Below are 20,942 nucleotides of genomic sequence, written 5' to 3' on the forward strand. Positions count from 1 at the left end.
TCTCTAGCATGGTTGACTAAAACCAGAATATTTATCTTTTTACTATGCCTGTTGTCGAATCTTGTCTAGATGGGTTAGAAGTCCATAGATTGCTGTGTTTCTTTTTTATCAATTGGCTGTCTGGTTATGACTCATGACTATCACCCAAGACCCACACATGAATAGATTTTGTTCATTAACCCTCACACACATTCATAGACAATCTCAAAGCCCTGATGCACAGCTTGGGGATAATAACGATGGAGCCGGTATGTCCTGCGGTTAGATTGCCGATGATTCACAGGCACAGCAGTCATTTACTGGAAACATACAGCTTTCTAATCTGCCAATAAACATGGAGTCTATCCAAGCAACTTTCTTCATTAGTTCAAACTGACTTGAAAGTTAATATGGGGTGCTGTGTAGTGGTTTTCTGCTGATTCTAAAAGGGTTTTTTGATTGGTATTATAAAATGTTCTAATATCCATTATGGATTACAATGGAATACACGGTCTTGATCGCTGACTCCTGCCTTGCAGATCCATGTGCTGAGGGAAGTGGCCAACATGGCTCAGGAGAAACTGGGTGTGTCCTGCGAACTCATAGATCTACAGACCATCTTGCCTTGGGACACTGAGACCGTTTGCAAGGTAAGACGCATGCTAGGCTATAACATTTGTGTGTACACACACACACACACACACACACACACACACACACACACACACTCAGGGTTGGGTAGGTTACACTCTAAATGTAATACATTAGTTACTAGCACCTGTCCAAAATTGTTAGCAGTAGTTTAATTTTTGGATTACCCAAACTCAGTAACGTAATCTGATTACTTTTAGATTGCTTTCCCCTTAAGGCATAAGAAGACAAAAATGAATTCCCAATTGAAGGCTAGCATCCCGGAGTCGCCTCGTCACTGTTGACGTTGAGACTGGTGTTTTGCGGGTACTATTTAATGAAGCTGCCAGTTGAGGACTTGTGAGGCGAACTAGATACTCTAATGTACTTGACCTCTTGCTCAGTTGTGCACCAGGGCCTCCCACTCCTCTTTCTATTCTGGTTAGAGCCAGTTTGCGCTGTTTTGGGAAGGGAGTAATACACAGCATTGTACAATATCTTCAGTTTCTTGGCAATTTCTCGCATGGAATAGCCTTAATTTCTCAGAACAAGAATAGACTGACGAGTTTCAGAAGTTTTTTGTTTCTGGCCATTTTGAGCCTGTAATCGAACACACATGCTGATGCTCCAGATACTCAACTAGTCTAAAGAAGGCCAGTTTTATTGGTTCTTTAATCAGAACAACAGTTTTCAGCTGTGCTAACATAATTGCTAAAGGGTTTTCTAATGATCAATTAGCCTTTTAAAATTATAAACTTGGATTAGCTAACACAATGTGCCACTGGAACACAGGAATGATGGTTGCTGATAATGGGCCTCTGTACGCCTATGTAGATATTCCGTCAAAAATCTGCTGTTTCCAGCTACAATAGTCATTTACAACATTAATGATGTCAACACTGTATTTCTGATCAATTTGATATTTTAATGGATAAAAAAAATACGCTTTTCTTTCAAAAACAAGGACATTTTGAAGTGACCGCAAACTTTTGAACGATAGTTTAGTTAGAAGTAAAGTGACTAGACAACAGGATAGATAATAAACGCTGGTAGCAGCATCATATGTGACGAGTCAAAAGAGGTAATGCAGATAGTCTGTGCAGCTATTGATTAGTATTATGGCTTGGGGGTAGAAGCTGTTTAGGGTCCTGTTGGTTCCAGACTTGGTCTGTGTCTTGGGTGGCTGGAGTCTTTGAAAATGTTTAGGGCCTTCTCACACCGCCTGGTAAAGAGGTCCTGGATGGCAGGGAGCTCAGCCCCAGTGATGTACTGGGTCCTACGCACTACCCTCTGTACTGCCTTGTGGTCGGATGCTGAGAAGTTGCCATACCAAGCGGTAATGAAGCCAGACAAGATGCTCTCAATGGTGCAGCTGTACAAGGTTTTGCAGATCTGAGATCCCATGTCAAATCTTTTCAACTTTTATTCCATAGGCTGGGATCCACACTATGCAACTGTTGCAAGAGTGCATTTTTCACAGCCTGTCCACTGATTGATAGGCAGCTTAAACTTCTTAAATTCAACCATCATTGTGTTACACATACCCAATTGTGAACAATGACCACAATCCGTAAGGCGCAAATGACTAAATGAGAGGGCAGCAGTGTGATTGACATCAATGCACTATGTAGGTATCAGTAATATGTAGCGCGTAGGCTACATCACTGCTATCGTCCTTACCCTTAGCGTTTATTTAGATTGGATAATCTTTGGATGCCGACAGCTGTTGCACTATTGGAAGACATGGCTTGGACTGTAGGCTTCAAAATCCTATTCCTGCGATCCATCAAACGCATTTGGTGTGTCATCATAGTGATCTCTGATTTATGGTCAGACTTAAACTTAAACTTGAAAAAATTAATTGCTGAGGAGTATTTCTGTCTAATAAAGCCCTTTTGTGGGGAAAAACTCTTGCTGATTGGCTGGGCCTGGCTCCCCAGTGGGTGGGCCTATGCCCTCCCAGGCACACCCATGGCTGCGCCCCTGCCCAGTCATGTGAAATTCATAGATTAGGGCCTAATTTATTTATTTCAATTGACTGATTTCCATATTTGAACTGTAACTCAGTAATCTTTGAAATTGTTGCATGTTGCGTTTTTATTTTTGTTCAGTGTAGTTGATGATCCCCGCAGTAGACTGTCTAATTTAGTACTTAAATTGCCCTTCAATGTGGCACAGAAACCATGCTATTTTTCTCTACAGTGCAGTTTCTGCCATTCGTGATTGATTGAATTCCAACTTCATTCTCCCACAGCTGGTATGATTTAATTAGGGCTGTATTTCTACGTTGTCGCATGATTAAAGTAACTGTAGGAGAGGAGGTAAGTGAGGTCTGTGGATTTTATTTTAATAAAACCATGAAAAGCTGAATGTCTTCAGTCAATAAGTATTCAGCCCCTTTGTTATGGCAAGCCTAAATAACTTCAGGAGTAAAGATTTGCTAAACAAGTCCCTTGATAAGTTGCATGGACATTTTTTATTTTTTTTATGACTACCTCATCTCTGAACCCCACACATACAATTATCTGTAAGGTCCCTCAGTCGAGCAGTGGATTTCAAATTCAACCACACTGATTCAACCACAAAGACCAGGTAGGTTTTCCAATGCCTTGCAAAGAAGGCCACTTGTTGGTAGATGGAAAGAATAAAAAGCAGACATTGAATATCCCTTTGAGTTATTAATTACACTTTGGATGGCGTATCAATACACCCAGTCACTACAAAGATACAGGCGTCCTTCCTAACTCAGTTGCTGGAAAGGAAGGAAACCGCTCAGGGATTTCACGATGAGGCCAATGGGGACTTTAAAACAGTTCGAGTTTAATGGGTGTGATAGGAGAAAACTGAGGATGGATCAACATTGTAGTTACTCCACAATGCTAACCTAATTAACAAAGTGAAAAGAACGCCTGTACAGAATAAAAATATTCCAGAAAATGCATCCTTTTTGCAGCAAGGCACTTAAACTGAATTGCGTTGCCAGATTTTTTTACTTTTGTACTGAATACAAAGTGTTATGTTTGGGACAAATTCAATATAATACATTACTGAGTACCACTCTCCATATTTTCAAGTATAGTGGTGGCTGCATCATGTTATGGGTATGCTTGTAATCGTTAAGGACTGGGGAGTTTTTCAGGCAAAAAAATAAATGGAATAGAGCTAAGCACTGGCAAAATCTTAGAGGAAAACCTGGCTCAGTCTGCTTTCCACCAGAAACTGGGAGATGACTTCACCAGCAGATGGGTGAGAAATAAATACAGTGGATATAAAAAGTCTACACACCCCTGTTAAAATGCCAGGTTTTTGTGATGTAAAAGAATGAAACAAAGATAAATCATGTCAGAACTTTTTCTACTGTTAATGTGACCTATAATGTGAACAATTCAATTGAAAAACAAACTGAAATCTTCGAGGGGGGAAAAATGAAAAATAAAAACCTTACAATAACCTGGTTGCATAAGTGTGCACACCCTCTTATAACTGGGGATGTGGCTATGTTCAGAATTAACCAATCACATTCAAACTCATGTTAAATAGAAGTCATTACACACCAGCCATCATTTTAAAGTGACTCTGATTAATCACAAATAAAGTTCAGCTGTTCTAGTAGGATTTTCCTGACATTTTCTTAGTTGCATCTCAGAGCAAAAGCCATGGTCCGCAGAGAGCTTCCAAAGCATCAGAAGGTTCTCATTATTTGAAAAAATCAGTCAGGAGAAGGGTACAAAAGAATTTCCAAAGCATTACATATACCATGGAACACAGTGAAGACAGTCATCATCAAGTGGAGAAAATATGGCACCACAGAGACATTACCAAGAACTGGACGTCCCTCCAAAATTTATGAAAAGACGAGAAGAAAACTGGTCAGGGAGGCTTCCAAGAGGCCAACAGCAACATTAAAGGAACTGCAGGAATTTCTGGTAAGTACTGGCTGTGTGCTACATGTGACAACAATCTCCCGTATTCTTCATATGAATGGGCTATGGGGTAGGGTGGCAAGACGGAAGCCTTTTCTTACAATGAAAAACATCCAAGCCCGGCTGAAGTTTGCAAAAACAAACATCAAGTCCCCCAAAAGCACGTGGGAAAATGTGTTATGGTCTGATGAAACCAAGGTTGAACTTTTTGGCCATAATTCCAAAAGGTATGTTTGGCGCAAAAACAACACTGCACATCACCCAAAGAACACCATACCCACAGTGAAGCATGGTGGTGGCAGCATCATGCTTTGGGGCAGTTTTTCTTCAGCTGGAACCTGGACCTTAGTCAGGGTGGAGGGAATTATGAACAGTTCCAAATACAAGGCAATTTTGGCACAAAACCTTCAGGCGCCCGTTAGAAAGCTGAAGATGAAGAGGAAGTTCACCTTTCAGCACGACATCGACCCAAAGCACACATCCAAATCCACGAAAGCATGGCTTCACCAGAAGAAGATTAACGTTTTGGAATGGCCCAGCCAGAGCCCAGACCTGAATCCAATTGAACATCTCTGGGGTGATCTGAAGAGGGCTGTGCACAGGAATGTCCTCGCAATCTGACAGATTTTAAGTGCTTTTGCAAAGAAGAGTGGGCAAATATTGCCACATCAAGATGTGCCATGCTAATAGACTCCTACCCAAAAAGACTGTTGTAATAAAATCAAAAGGTGCTTCAACAAAATATTAGTTTAAGGGTGTGCACACTTATGCAACCAGGTTATTGTGAGTTTTTTATTTTTCCCCCTCAAAGATTTCAGTTTGTTTTTCAATTGAATTGTTCACATTATAGGTCACATTAAAGGTGGAAAAAGTTCTGACATGATTTATCTTTGTCTCATTATTTTACTTCACAAAAACCTGGCATTTTAACAGGGGTGTGTAGACTTTTTAAATCCACTGTATATATAATACATTTTGAATTCAGGCTGTAACACAACAAAACTTGGAATAAGTCAAGAGGTACGAATACTTTCTGAAGGCACTGTATTTTGTCACCTCCCGAGATGTGCCAATGCCACGCATTTTAAATGGTCCACCTCAAACGTGCCGCCACATACTGTTTTGTTGTGAACGTGGCAAACAGCTGGGGACACGGTACTCTGGCAAAAGTGCCGGATGGATTTTTATATTGCCTGTTTTATCATGCAATTTTAAAGTCCCTCTGGTGCAGCACATGACACAGTTGGTAAGCTCTGCGAGGCCTGCCGCTGCCAAGTAAATCTTAGAACTGACATTTAAGGCACAAGATCAAAATTGTGGTCGCAGGCCAGTAATTTAATAGGGACCCCAATTGGAATCGATGGCATATTGTTATTGTCTTGGCACCGGGACGCTTCAAATGAAGTCAGCAACAGTCTGTTATGGGCCGTTTGTTCAGAGACTATTTTCTCAAATAAACGGGGTGATTTTCAGCAACGGCCGCCCCATTAAACCGGCTCTATGAAATTGAATAGTGTGTTTATACACCGCTTATGGTTCTCGGGGGCAAGGCCTCCGTCTTCACCTTGCCAACAACACTTGTCTTCCTCTCCACTGTTTTCTCTTCTCTCCTCTCCTTCAGCTAAACGTGTTGTGGATTATCCATCCTCATACCTTTTTAATTTCCCATTTCCTTGTCAGTTTATAGCCCCTATCTCCTCATTCTCTTATTACGTATTATTCTGTTTTCTCTTGGTAAGGTATCATGTCCTCACTCAGTCCTATAGCCGTGAAATTCAAAAGCCAACAACACTGCCAGGAAATGTGTTGTTGTGCAGCAGTCTCTGTGTGTTGCCCTATATGCCCCATGTGGCATTATTTGGTGGTTGTGGATGAGTAGAGAACCTTTTAATCACGCAATTAACTTGAGAGGATGAATTAACCACAGGCTAAATAATCACCATGTTCTTTGTACCCGATTCGCCATGAATGCAACGTTAAAATATTTTGTTTTATCTTTTAATAAATGTGAAGCAAAGAACTTCATGGTCCAGATTTAAATTAGGAACAAATGTGGGTGTCTGTTAAAAAAAATATTTAAAAAAAAGCTTACGTAAGACTACTGATTCCTCTCAAATGTTTAATGTTTTCAGACAGTGGGGCCAGCTAATGAAAACAACCCTAACATGAAATAGAATATTGGCTCCTTTTATGCACGAAAGGTGGATTCGGTTACCCAGAAATGGCTATGCTGAAGTACTGTGTTTTTTTGGGGGTTTTTTGTCTGTCTTAGCAGTGCCTGTTTTGGTCACAACGCACAGAAAACCAAATGCCCCATGGTTCAGTATCATCATTGCAAATGGTCTGCCCTAACTGCGTGTATACTTTGTTTTCCCAACCTGTGGCCAATGGTCTGCCTCTGCAGTGGGGGTGTGTGTGAGTGTGTGAGTGTCTGAAGACTAGACACAAGTATTCATCCACTGAGTGCCATAATGGATTTCTTGTGTGAAATACTCCTGTCGTCTTAGTTGGGAAGTGCTGGCTGCTGGGCGGTTGAATTACAGGTTTTGACCAGTGTAGGTCCCCTTAGGTGCTACAATGTATAGCACGTAAAGGTCGCCTTTGAAACTACTCTACCTTTCCATATCTGCATTTGAAGAGCTAGATTGATTGTACTCACGTTGCACAGCAATTTAGGCTGCATAGCTGCCTGACGATAGGGAAAATGTTTCACTTTTAAGGTTCTTTCACTAATCCATATTGAATAAATCCAAGAGTAACAGAGAACTAAAAATGTTATTTCATTCGCATTGACGTAACTGGGATTTCAGACACCAGCCCAGAACTATTGAGTGTGAGTGGATCCTTTTTAAATCAAATGAACTGCTGTCCAGGAATACGTCTATGAAACAAAATCATCATTCATCCTACCTAAAAGTGCAATCTAGTCCAAGTCCTTGCTTAATCTCTAATGTGAACCAGACCCCTTATGTATGCTTACGCTACTCTTTCTGTCACCCCTCTGACTACCCAGAATCCTCCACTTCCAATCCTGAAGTAGGCCTAATATTCAAAGGTTAGGTGGAGAGTGAGGTCAAACCCTGGTGCCCCTGGTCACCCTGACTGACTGACTGAGGGCTAGTCCTGGGTGCACCCTGCCCGCCTGCCCTGGCTCTGTGGCTAGAACTACTGCTGATGCTGAGCCTTTTTCAGACACGGGGGCATTCACACAAGGCAGCTATTGCAGGAATTTCCACATTAATTTACATTTTATTGAAACAAGTCCTACACGTGTAGGGCCGGCACAGTTGTCACAAACCTCTTCTTTCCTTCTCTTGACTCACCCTCCCGCCGATCCCTCTGACTCACCATGCTATTTTGGCCATAATTACCCAAGTCACACAGCCCTCTCTGGCCTCAGAGCCTTAGATCTTTTGCTACTAAAGGGGCGATGTGACATTTCATCAAACGATTGCTCAGAGGAATAACTCACAGAGCATTGTAACCTCAATCTTTATCCTGTTCCATCTGAGTTGTCTTTCTCCGACTCCGTTGAGAATTCCTAGGATTCATTATGTGCCAGTCTATATGCTGACATAAGGAAACAAAAAAAAACTGGCACAATTGGCGCCATGAGAGGCTAGTAAATAGTATTATTCTCCGATCCATTGAATTCGGCTGTCAGTGCTATACTTGGCCTCAACTACATGTCAGAAAGAATAAATTCTGCTTTTTAATTCAGTGGTTGTTCGCTTGAAACAAATGAAAGCCCTCATCTCTGTGCACTATTTGCATCAGCTGGTATCAGCGTTTCTAGGAATACCTACGGGCGCAAACATCGTCTTGCATTAAATGGGTTGATGGGCTCGTGTGTGTGTGTGTGTGTGTGTGTGTGTGTACACACGCTCAGCTTGTTGATCCATGGACGCACATCCGAACACTGGAGTTCAATTAGGACTTCATATAAATCTGAGTCACAGTCGGCTCCTGCATCGCTCCTCAGCGTCTTTGAACAGCGGACATCCATGCCCAGGTTGTCCATGATGTTCATATGAGTCAGTTCAATCAGTTCTTATCTGTTTGATCCTGGTGGGTCTTTATAGATGTGTGTCTCTTAGTACATGTGATCATTAACACGATAGCTCTGGGTTTCCTGTTCCCTTCATCCGGAGCCATCCAGCCCGGTGGTAACCGGCGGCGACACAGGGATCTAAATATACAGTCAAGTCTTTTGTTGACAAAGGGAATAGACAGAAATTGCTGTAGAAATGGAGGGAAAAACTGTATTTTGTGCCGCTGTCTGCGGCAGTCCAGTAAATGTAATAGTCGTTCATTTAAGGGATAAACAAAATGGCTGGTTTGGCCCTGCCAGACCACCAGGCTCAAATGATATAATGTGGAAAGTCTCTCTCTCTCTTGCTCCTAGGTCAAAAGCCAGTGTGGTAATATATATAAAAATCCATATCATCCTCTTTGACAGACCTTCAGTCTCTTGTTGTTTTCAGTGGCCTACATCTTAAGTGCTCTTGAGCTGGCTCCTGTACAATCTAATTTTGATCAGACATTTATACTCATTGTACCTCATTGTACAGCTCCTTGTCCATATTCAATACTAGTCCAGATTCGTATTAGTGCCTAGTCAGTGATTCAGAGGCATTTTCCAGTCCTGGTCAGACTACGATCTGGCCAGTGTGAAACCGTTTGTTGAGGGAGTGCAGTCAGTAATAGAGCAGTGGCTCAGTTAGCAGTGATTGGAGATGGCACTTTCCCATGTCTCACAAACCAGACCCGTCAGCCAAAAGGCCTGGGTCCTGGAAGACCTTAGGCCCTCTCCCTACAATGAAGCTCTTATTACTTTCCACCCATAGCTTCAGCTCTCTCCAAAATAGCTATTTTGACTGCTTCGACCTCCCATGACACACAATAAATACCCTTCCAGACTGGGTCTTTCCAAAGCAAAGAAACTGGCTAACGTGATCAAGATGTGGCTCGGGCTCATGCTTTGAGGTTACAAGCTCCATGTGCGCATGTCCCCTATAAAATGCATTTGAGACAATTCACGGTGAATTTATGTGTTTGTTTGATTTTGCAGTGAGACTTGTTAAGGCGTTTTGTACCCAGGTTCGTGTGGTAGGCATCTGGAGCGTTCATGCACTATTCTTTTGTATCCGGACGGCAGACGTCATGTACTGTTTCATTTCATTGTGTCCTCGTTGCCTTCAGTCAGTGGGTTTAAAGATGTTTTAAAGACTTCTTCTCAGGCTCATTTTAAGGTCACCAAGGCACTGATGAAATGCGTTGTTTCACTATGAACTGTCAAGATTAGCTTATTTCACCTGGGATTGATCTCACAGCAGAGTGTGCCACGGAGCTGACGTTATAATAAGATGGCGTATCCCTTAGGTCACGGCTGGGAAATGCTATTTTAGATATCTCCCTGTCACCCATCTCTCCTCACACTTGGTCATGGTCTGTTAACTCTCTCTTGGTCATCGATATCCTCTTTTACTTTACTACTTTTACCTCTCTTGACCTCCCTTGCCTACTCTCACCTCTCTCGACATTGCTATTGTCAGCCCACACAATATTTATTCGCTTTGGCGTTTGTCCTCCTCGCAGGCAGCAAGTCCATTCTGGTTTGGGAATCTGCAAGTCCTATCTGCTCCCATAAAACACACCGTTCCCATTTCCCCAGCCCCAGCACACATGCCACATCATATGGTGTCCCTTAATGACCCCTGGAAATGTTTGTGTGCTCACTTCACCTTCCTTCTCTCCAGAAATATGTACAACTTTGCCAAAGAAAAGCCAGAACACCCACTGTAACAGAGCAAAAAGTAAAGGAGAGCAAAGACTGAACAGACCACTCCGACTTTCCGCTACATGGAGGAAACTCCTCTACTTTATCCTTCTGCTTCATCAGAGCACTGCTGCCACAGATAGCTGCTGGTGTGTCCTATTTGACAAGTAGAAAGTGATGTGTAAACATGAAACAGCCAGTGACATGTTCTCCCTGTCTGCTCTGAGTGAGTGGTGTGGGCATAGCATGTTTGCTGAACTTGGTTACCCGAGGGGCTGGTGTTCCCGGCAGTCGGACTTCACACTGAAGGCTAACACTTGCCATGGTAACACAGATGTGTTGGCAGGTGGTGTAGTGTGGCAGGTGGGCAGGTGCTGGCTGGCTGTTTCATTCGTTTATTCAAAGTTCACAGGGAGTGGAACATATTTTTCTTTTAAAAGCCCCAGGGTTGCATGGGTAATTAAAGGCGTGGATATGAATGGTGTGATTGTCACTACAGAAACTGTATATTATCCTTAGTGGATTAGCATCAGTCATTCCATTTGTCAATTGATTTATTTGTAGCAGTGAATGGAAGACTGTATGGTTTTTGGCCATATCTTGACCAAGAAAATATCACTTAAATCAGTATCGGACTAAAATGTACATTTTTAGCACATCCCTCACATAGACTTGTATACGTTATCAGCTGCCGTTACAACTTACATCTGCAAAGACATGGCCCCAATTTACACGGTCGAGAAACGGGGGTTTCATGAGTTGGTGCAAACACTCGACCCAAGGTACCAAATGCAAATTGATATGTGACACGTATTAATGCCAAAATAACATGCGAAACAGGCAAGCCCCCTAAATAAATAAATATGTATTTATTTATTTATGTTTGCAACTATAGTTGAAGTGTTTTCTATTTACCTTTTTAGATTTTATACATACATACATACATACATACATACATACATACATACATACATACATACATACATACATACATACATACATACATACATACATACATACATACATACATACATACATACATATATTTTGTTACATGCTTAATTGAAAATCTGCACAAAGGTTATCAATAAAAGGAGAAATAATCAAATATGATTTTTATTTGTTGAGTATAATTCTGAATGTAATAAGAAATAGGCCTTTACATGTGGTCATTTTATATAAACAAATTTTTCATTGAATTTACAGAAAATGTGCTATATTGTGATATATATCGTTATCGGGATATGAAATGACCTATATCGGGATATGAGATTTTGGCCATATCGCCCAGCCCTAGTTAGCGCCATACTTCTTTCTAGAAGAGAAGTTCGAAGAGAAACCTTGTGGACACTGGACCTGTAGAACCAGATATTTTAGTAACCTCAATTTGTTCTGTTGATTTTGGGCTGTGCTGCTTCCCTTTATCATTACTCAAAAGGTACACGTTTGATAGAAGGGTCTTGGCTTTTACAGGATGAGTACTGGCGCAATGATGTTAGCTCCTTAAATACCCCAAAAATATGTTGAACTGTAAAACTGGTCCTGAAAGCCTTTTTGGATTTAGAATGTGAGTACCATTTCATTTTAAGCAGGCTGTACTGCTGTCTGACTGCTTGCCCAGTTCCATTGGGGTCTCAGGAGCCGAACCATGTTTCTTTTGTGATTCCGTTCAGTTATGAACATAACATGGACTGCATCCAAACACCAGGTCCTTGAGCGGCCACATGAACGTTTCGAAACGAGTCAGTTGGCAAATGGCATCGCAGAACACTAAAATAAGAATTAATTGAACTGTCGTAAGGTTCCGAGGTGACAGTGCGAGCATGTGTTTATGTCCGAGACAGAGACTGCGTAGTGGGAGACTGGGACACAGCAGGCTTGAGTTAAGTAGTGCTCAACAAAAGGAGGCTGACTTGTCTAAGCATCTCTCCACTCCACTGGCAGGAACCCATCTCTCATTAGTTTACATATGCATCGAAAAGATGACTTCAAACAAACAATAACAAACACGGAACATGGCCCCAGTATTGTGTCAGGGACATCGCTTTTCAATTAAAGTAGATTTATGACGAGCCTGCTCCAACAGAAGACTATACCTTCCAGTAAATGAAGTTCAATGAGTTTTTAAAATATTTTATTAATCCTGTATTTATGGGTTGTTCCACGAAAGCGTGCATTTTGGGTAGTGTAATGCTGTAAAAAATATATATATATTTAACCAAATTTTAATATTCTGCTATAAAGAGCACGTTCCACTTCATAAATCATGTTTTCCTATTTCAAGAGCTCAAATTTAAGAAAAGTGCCAATTAAAGTAACAGGGTTGACTGTAAAAGGGTTGACGATTTCATCTTAAATCAGCCATAACTCCCCAAGTGACAGGGAATGAAAGCATGTTGTGTGCAACAGGGAGGGGCAATTTAATGCAAGCTTAACAAAAAAGTGACTTGTTAAAACATGCCTAGCCAACCTATCTATATGGGTTACTCTCTGTTTTCTACCACAAAACCCCAGAAATTGGACAAAAAGAGTAGAACCGGCTCACCTGCTTTTGCACTATGATTTGACTATTAATGTTCAATGTTTCTTTTGAAAAAATATTTTATCAAGGAATAGTTTCACCATATTAAAACAAGTGGTCAGTTCACAGGTTTTAACCTAAAATGAAGGACAAATGTAAATGTATGACTAATCACACGCAATAAATAATCTTCAGAAATGACTTTGTCAAAGCAACTATATAGGTAGGGTCTTTACAATGGTGGTGAAAACTTTTGGGGTAAGTGGGTTAAAATCTTCCTCCAAAGTGACGTGGGTGGGGGATCAATAGAGAATGTTCTGGAAGATTTGTTGTAGTTCTAGTAGTAGAAGGTTTTATTGGTTTCTCAGTCAGACTGAATTGTTAACCAATTTACAATCATAACATCATATATAAATATCAAATAGTAAAATCCTAAACTAGCAAAACACTTAATATAATACAATGTTAAAATATGCAATATAAACAAAACAACAATACTACTATGACAAGGTTTGGGGTGGCAGCCGGGGTAGAATATATTTATATTCCAGACATTGCTCATTCTGATTTTTCTTTCTTTTTACTTTTAGGATTATGTGTGTATTGTATTAATGCACTGTTGGAGCTAGAAACACAAGCATTTCGCTGCCCTTGCGATAACATCTGCAAATCTTTGTTCGCGACTAAACTTTGATTTGATTTGGGGTACAGGCTACAATTTGTTGCGCGTCCCCCACGTTTCTGCAGGGTCATCACCTCCAACTGTTTCCGAGAATTCAGTGTCCGTTTTGAGGCAGATAATACCCTCCTGTCTGCAGGTGTGGGCAATCAGAGTGGTTTCTATGTCGGATCCAGGACGGCTGGTACAGCCGGTATTTCCTGCTTCTGGAAAGGGGTCGAGACTTTACCCCTGTTCTATACTTACAGTGCGTTCAGAAAGAATTCACACTCGTTGACTTTTTCCACATTTTGTTGTTACAGCTAGAATTTAAAAGTGATTAAATTGCGATGGGCTTTGTTACACCGAACTCACACTGTTGACTACTGCAGTTTCGACACTTCAATCAAGTTAGTAGGCTTATATCAATATATTTAATAATACCATATACAGTGCCTTCAGAACGTATTCACGCCCCTTTACATTTTCCACATTACAGCCTGAATTTAAAATTTGTTAAATTATTATGGTGTCGCTGGCCTACACACAATACCCCATAATGTAAAAGTACACATTTTTGCAAATTAATGAAAAATGAAAAGCTAAAATATCTTGAGTCAATCATTTTTAAACCCCTTTGTTATGGCAACCTAAATAAGTTCAGTAGTAAAAATATGAGTAAGTCACAAGTTGCATGGACTCTGTGTGCAATAATAGTGTTTAACATGATTTTTGAATGACCACCTCATCTCTGTACCCCACACATACAATTATCTGTAAGGTCCCTTCAGTCGAGCAGTGAATTTCAAACACAGATTCAACCACAGACCAGGGAGGTTTTCCAATATCTTGCAAATGCACCTTCTGGTAGATGGGTAAAAACGTTAAAAGCAGACATTGAATATCCCTTTGAGCATGGGGAAGTTATTAATTACACTTTGGATGGCGTATCAATACACCGTCACTACAAAGATACAGGTGTCCTTCCTAACTCAGTTGCAGCGAGGAAGGAAGCTGCTCAGGGATTTCAATTATGTAGTTTAATGGGTGTGAGAGGGGAAAATTGAGAATGGATCAACAACATTGTAGTTACTCCACATTACTAACCTAATTGACAGAGTGAAAAGAAGTGTGTACAGAAATAAATATATTCCAAAACATGCGTCCTGTTTGCAAAAAGGCACTTAAGTAATATTGGCAAAGCAATTCACTTTTTGTCCTGAATACAATGTGCTGGGTTTGGGGCACATCCAATACAGCACACCACTTTCATATGTTTTAAGCGTATTGGTGGCTGGATCATGTTATCGGTATGCTTGTGATCGTTAAGGATTGGGGAGTTTTTCAGGAGAAAAAATAAACAGAATGGAGCTAAGTGCAGGCAAAATTCTAGAAGAAAACCTGGTTCAGTCTGAACTCCCCTTTTCAGCAGGACAATAACCTAAAACACAAGGCCAAATCTACACTGAAGATTCTTACCAAAAGTGAATGTTCCTGAGTGGCCGAGTTACAGTTTTGACTTAAATCTACTTGGAAATCTATGGCAAGACCTGAGAATGGTTGTCTAGTAGTATGTATGTCGTGAAGCTAATAGCAGTGACACTATTGCAACATCACCCACGACAAACAACGGTTGATTGTCAAGGGCAATAAATTCCATTATCTTGGCTTTAATGGGATTCGCCTTTGAGTTGTCTCGCTGAAATTTTATTTTTCAAATGACTGCTCGACTTGTTGACTGCTCGATCCACACAGCAGACATTGTGGGCTAGGTTAGGAATGCTGTGTTGCACGTGTAGCGCAAAATTTTACATGGCGTCATGTACCTACGTTATATAGGTATGCACGGTAGCTTTGACATCAGTTTTAACATTAGTGTTAAACTAGCTGATACCAATGCTGGCATTTTTAGCTAATATCGACCAATTCTGATATGTTCATCAATTTTAAAAATAAATAAAAAATACATTTAAAAAAATAAAATTATCGTGCATCCCTATAAATTATATTTCTGTATTTTCAAACATTTCTAAAAACATATTTTCACTTTGTCATTATGGGGTATTGTGTGTAGATGGATGAGAAACAAATATTTCATATTTTAAATTCATACTTTGTATGTATGTATCTATGTAAAGTATGGATGACTCTGCATGAAGATATTTAACTTTTTAGTTTAGTTAGAATAATTAAAAGTGTAAATATACTTTCTGAATGCACTGTAGATGTCCTCAGCAAGCACCTCAGTCTGAGTTCAGAATACTCACAAACCGCCGGTTATTACAGTCGACTGAATGGGTGCAAGCAGTGTTACACACACACACACACACACACACACACGGTACCAGTCAAAAGTTTTTAATTTATTATTATTACTTTTTAATTTCAAGGTTAGAGCCTGTATCTGCTTACTGAGTCGCACTTATTCTATAATATTTTTGGTCCGTTGTTGGCCGAAAGGCACTGGAAACAATCCCTAGAGAAAATGTCTCACGAAGAAAGAGCCCAGTGGTTTTGGGGCTGGCTCCTACATATTTATTGTTGTAGCCGATGGCTGTAATTACAATATTAACACAGTACTCTGGTCTGGCCCAGTGGGGTTGTGTGCTTATTGGCCAATATGTCATAACTTTGTCATGTGTCCTTACTGTGGTGATGTTTCGGCGGTTATATCAGTGGAAAATGACTCATGGTTGTTTTTCGGTGGTAGCTCCAGAACCCCCCCCCCCGCTCTATCGCTCGCTGCCTGGTGAAAGTATGGTGTGTAACCCGACACTGCCCGAGGCTAGCCCATTGTTGATTATTACTGCCTTTTGTTTCAACACTGTTTGTGAGATTAATATGGTGTCTCTTGATCGCCATATCTTAATTCAGGCTCTCTCTCATTGCCTTTTTCCTTCTATCACTCACTCACACTGCGTTCCCCTTGACTTTCCAGGCTGCAGCCAGCGTTCCACATTCCTCGGCACTAGAGATTTCTAGAATTCCTCTCTGTGTCACCTTCTAGCGGAGGCCAGGCTTACATTTGCTAAATCCACACAGAGGCATTAAAAAAAGGGGGGAGAGGAACAAGGAGCTCTTTATCCTTTTTGGAGGTGCTTTTTCCTGGAGAGATTCAGGGATGTGGTACACATTGAATCTAAAGTGGTCTTACTGGCCACTGAGGAAGCTTACGGCCAGGGTTGACATACAGTCCATGTTGGTGCTGTGAGACAACCCTACTGTAAACAAGTGAGTGATGCACACCTATTGGCACCTTACAGATACACACACATTGGCAAAGATGCACACAGTGATGGAGAATAGGCCTAGTCAATAATGAGCCACCAATTCCCCATAACACTAAACTGCTGTTTTTTTCTCTGTTTTTGATTTCATAAGTTGGCACAAACAGCAGGAGCTGAGAGAGAGAGAGACCTTAGAGTGAAATGCTTACTTACAAGCACTTAACCAACAATGCAGTTTTAAGAAAAATAACTTAAAGTATTTATTTAAAGAGCGACTATAAAATTAGAAGTAGCGAAGACTATGTACAGAGTCAATGTGCAGGGGGACCAGGTTAGTCGAGGTAATATGTATGTAGAGATAAAGTGACTATGCATAGATAATAAACAGAGTAACGTCAGCGTAAAAATGGGGGGGTGGGGGGGGACAATGCAAATAGTCCAGGTAGCCATTTGATTAGCTGTTCAGGAGTCTCATGGCTTGGGGGGTAGAAGCTGTTAAGAAGCCTTTTGGACCTAGACTTGGCGCTCCGGTACCACTTTCCGTGCGGTAGCAGAGAGAACAGTCTATGCCTAGAGTGGCTGGAGTCTGACATTTTTTCGGGCCTTCCTCTGACACCGCCTGGTATAGAGGTCCTGGATGGCAGGAAGCTTGGCCCCAGTGATGTACTGGGCCGTACGCACTGCCCTCTGTTGTGTCTTGCGGTCTGATGCCGAGCAGCTGTAGAACGTTTTGAGGATCTGAGGAACCATGCCAAATCTTTTTCGTTTCCTGAAGGGGAATAGGCTTTGTCGTGCCCTCTTCACGACTGTCTTGGAGTGTTTGGACCATGATAGTTAATTGGTGATGTGGACACCAAGGAATTTGAAGTTTTCAACCTGCTCCATTACAGCCTTGTCGATGAGAATGGGGGCGTGCTCGGTCCTCCCTTTCCTGTAGTCCACAATCTTCAACTTTGTCTTGATCACCACATTACCAGGTCTCTGACCTCCTCCCTATAGGCTGTCTCATCGTTGTCGGTGATCAGCCCTACCACTGTTGTGTCGTCGGCAAACTTAATGATGGTGTTGGAGTCGTGCTGGGCCATGCAGTCATGGGTGAACAGGGAGTACAGGAGGGGACTGGGCACGCACCCCTGAGGGGCCCCGTGTTGAGGATCAGCGTGGCAGGTGTGTTGTTACCTACCCTCACCACCTGGGGGTGGCCTGTCAGGAAGTCCAGGATCCAGTTGCAGAGGGAGGTGTTTTGTCCCTGGGTAGTGATGAGCTTTTGAGGGAAGTATGGTGTTGAATGCTGAGCTGTAGTCAATAAATAGAATTCTCACGTAGGTGTTCCTTTTGTCCTGGTAGGAAAGGGCAGTGTGAAGTGCAATAGATATTGCAACATCTGTGGATCTGTTGGGGCGGTATGCAAATTGGAGTGGGTCTAGGGTTTCTGGGATAATGGTGTTGATGTGAGCCATGACCAGCCTTTCAAAGGGGGCCCAAGTGTTGAGGGTCAGTGTGGCGGATGTGTTACCTACCCTCACCACCTGGGGGCGGTCGTCAGGAAGTCCAGGATCCAGTTGCAGAGGGAGGTATTTTGTCCCAGGGTCCTTAGCTTAGTGATGTGCTTGGAGGGCACTATAGTGTTGAACACTGAACTGTAGTCAATGAACAGCATTCTCACGTAGGTGTTCCTTTTGTCCAGGTGGGAAAGGTCAGTATGAATTGCGATAGAGATTGCGTCATCTGTGGGTCTGGGGTTTCTGGGATGATGGTGTTGATGTGAGCTACGACCAGCCTTTCAAAGTATTTGGTGGTTACAGATGTGAGTGCCATGGGGTGGTAGTCATTCAGACAGGTTACCTTGGTATTCTTAGGCACAGAGACTATGGTGGTTTGCTTGAAATACGTTGGTATTACAGACTGGGTCCGAGAGATGTTGAAAATGTAATTGAAGACAATTGTCAGCTGGTCAGCACATGCTCTGAGCTCACATCCTGGTAATCCATCTGTCCCTGCAGCCTGTTTCAAGGTCTTACTCACATCGGCTACAAAGAACGGCAGGGTAGCCTAGTGGTTAGAGCGTTGGACTAGTAACCGAAAGGTTGCAAGATCAAATCCCCGAGCTGACAAGGGACAAATCTGTCGTTCTGCCCCTGAACAAGGCAGTTAACCCACTGTTCCTAGGCCGTCATTGAAAATAAGAATTTGTTCTTAACTGACTTGCCTAGTTAATAAAGGTAAAATAAAAAGAACGAGATCATATGGCACAAGTTAAACTCCCCCTTTCTTACATTTACAGCCCACTGCTCATGCCTGTTTGTTAGGTCCTGTGGTCTGCGCTCCGAGTTGTTGATGGCGGTATGGTTTAAGGGTAGAAAGGTAGTGTAATTGTGTTTAATGGGCCTTTATGGGATGTCGGGAGTTATTTCTCTCTGAGGTCTCCCCTGGCGTCCTGACTCCTCTCTCTGTAGGTTTGGCCAAGGGCCCAGTGCTGAGACTGTGTGTGTGTGTGTGTGCACATTTTCCTCCCACACTCTGTGCTTTAACTGGCCTCCCATTCACCAGGCACTCACCCCTCTCGCTAATTGTGCAGCGCCACTTAGAAGGCCTGTGTAACAAGTCAAGCTGCGCCGCGACTACCATTTTGTCATTGAGATCTCAAGGCGGTGGTATGAGTTAGGACCCAGCGGCGGCGATTACAGGGTGGGTAAGGCGACTCAAAGCCCAACGGGGCCACGACTCCTCGCTGGCGGCAGGGTTCACTGTCTTCACGTCCTGTCCTGGGGTTTTGACGTAGTGCCCTGTGGAAACGGAGGGTTGGGGAAAACGCTGGGAGCTTCTTCTTGCAGGTGCTCTGGCGACTCTCCCGGGATGTTTTTGTGTGTGTAGCGTGTGTGCTAGATTTTGTTTTTGTGAACCCTGCTATTTGTTTTTTTTCTTGGAAAGATATGTACCAAATTAGCCGTGTGAAGTATAGGCTAGATCTCAGATGTGCATTTATGAAATGTTTCTCCTAATTTAAAACTTATTGTGTTGGACTTTCGCCAATATGAAACGCATTGATTTCTTCTGTACCACTCAACCACAGTGTTTGTTTCGCTTCTGACTGCACACAGTCCTACAGAGTGAGCGTCCATGATCAGTTTGTGGTTGTACTTTGTGTCTCTCTTTCATTCTGCTTTCCCGCAGACATCAATATCAGCTTCTGAAGATTTTCAAAGCAGCCAGGAAAATCTATTGAACTGCCATCAGAATTGCAATATTGTCAGGTCTTGGGCGATAATATAACTGTCAATCAGTCGAGGTTCAACTTCTTCAATTGATTTCCTGGCAAGTTGCTGTTTGACTGAGGGATTTTAGCCTTGAACCGTGTTTGTATGAGTGGATCCAGTGACCCGGAGGCAGAGTCGGACTGAGTGGTTCAAGCCTGAAGGCTGTGCTACTGGGTAAGCTGGCTGGGCTGGCTGCATGTTGGTTGGTGGTAGTGTGGTTGGGACCGGAGCGTAGGCTGCATGGCCTGGGACTCCAAGGCAGAGTAGAACGAAGCTGAGCTCTGCTCATTATGTTGGGTGTGTATGGGAACGCCTGTAAACATGACATTCCCTCTCCGGCGAGCGGGCCCGGTTTAATGAAAGCCCTGCAGCACAATGAGCAATAAAGTGCAGCCACCACTGTCGCCATCCTACCGCCAGGACCTTCCTCCTCCCAGGCCGGTACTGCGACTCGACAGACCCAGAGTGGACATTAACCCCTTTGTCCCACCTATTGAAATAGAATGGACATCCATTAAATTCAATTTCTATTTTCTCACGCTCTATCTTGCCGCCCTCTTTCTGCCATCTCTTTCTGCCTTCCCTTCCTTTTCTCTCTTCCCTTTCTTTTAAGTCTTTCATATTTTCCCGAGAGGACATTAACCTCTCCCAGCATACACCACTCGGACTCTCTCTATGCTCTCCACCCACCGACTGACTCTGGGTTCTTACCGTCCACCCAACTCTGCCTACCTTCTACACTCCTCTTTCCACTTCTGTTTTTCATTGCTTCTCTCAGATTTCCCTTCCTTTTCCCTCTCCTCTTTCACTCTTCCTTTCCTCTTATTTTAATTTCTCCACATTTCCCCCTTTACCTTCTGGTCTTCCTCTTCTCATGCTTTACTCTTTCATATAGGAGGTGGAGGAGAGATTTATCGTGTAGCCTCCTAGCTCCGTACTCATTGTCTCAGAGGTTTTTTAAAGTTCTA

At 42.3% G+C, this 20,942-nt stretch overlaps 1 protein-coding gene across 2 annotated transcripts in view; it reads left to right on the top strand.

The window, feature by feature from the left end:
- LOC100194712 (2-oxoisovalerate dehydrogenase subunit beta, mitochondrial) overlaps window positions 1–20,942 on the top strand; it is a 93,710-nt gene that overhangs the window by 40,024 nt on the left and 32,744 nt on the right. For both annotated transcript variants that reach the window (XM_082963488.1, XM_014168458.3), the window contains exon 8: window positions 519–629. In XM_082963488.1, the coding sequence (XP_082819614.1) occupies window positions 519–629 (111 nt within the window). The remainder of the gene's footprint in view (window positions 1–518; window positions 630–20,942) is intronic.

This window comes from Salmo salar, chromosome 02 (assembly GCF_965601325.2).
Source record: "Salmo salar chromosome 02, fSalSal1, whole genome shotgun sequence".
Taxonomy (NCBI): Eukaryota; Metazoa; Chordata; class Actinopteri; order Salmoniformes; family Salmonidae; genus Salmo; species Salmo salar.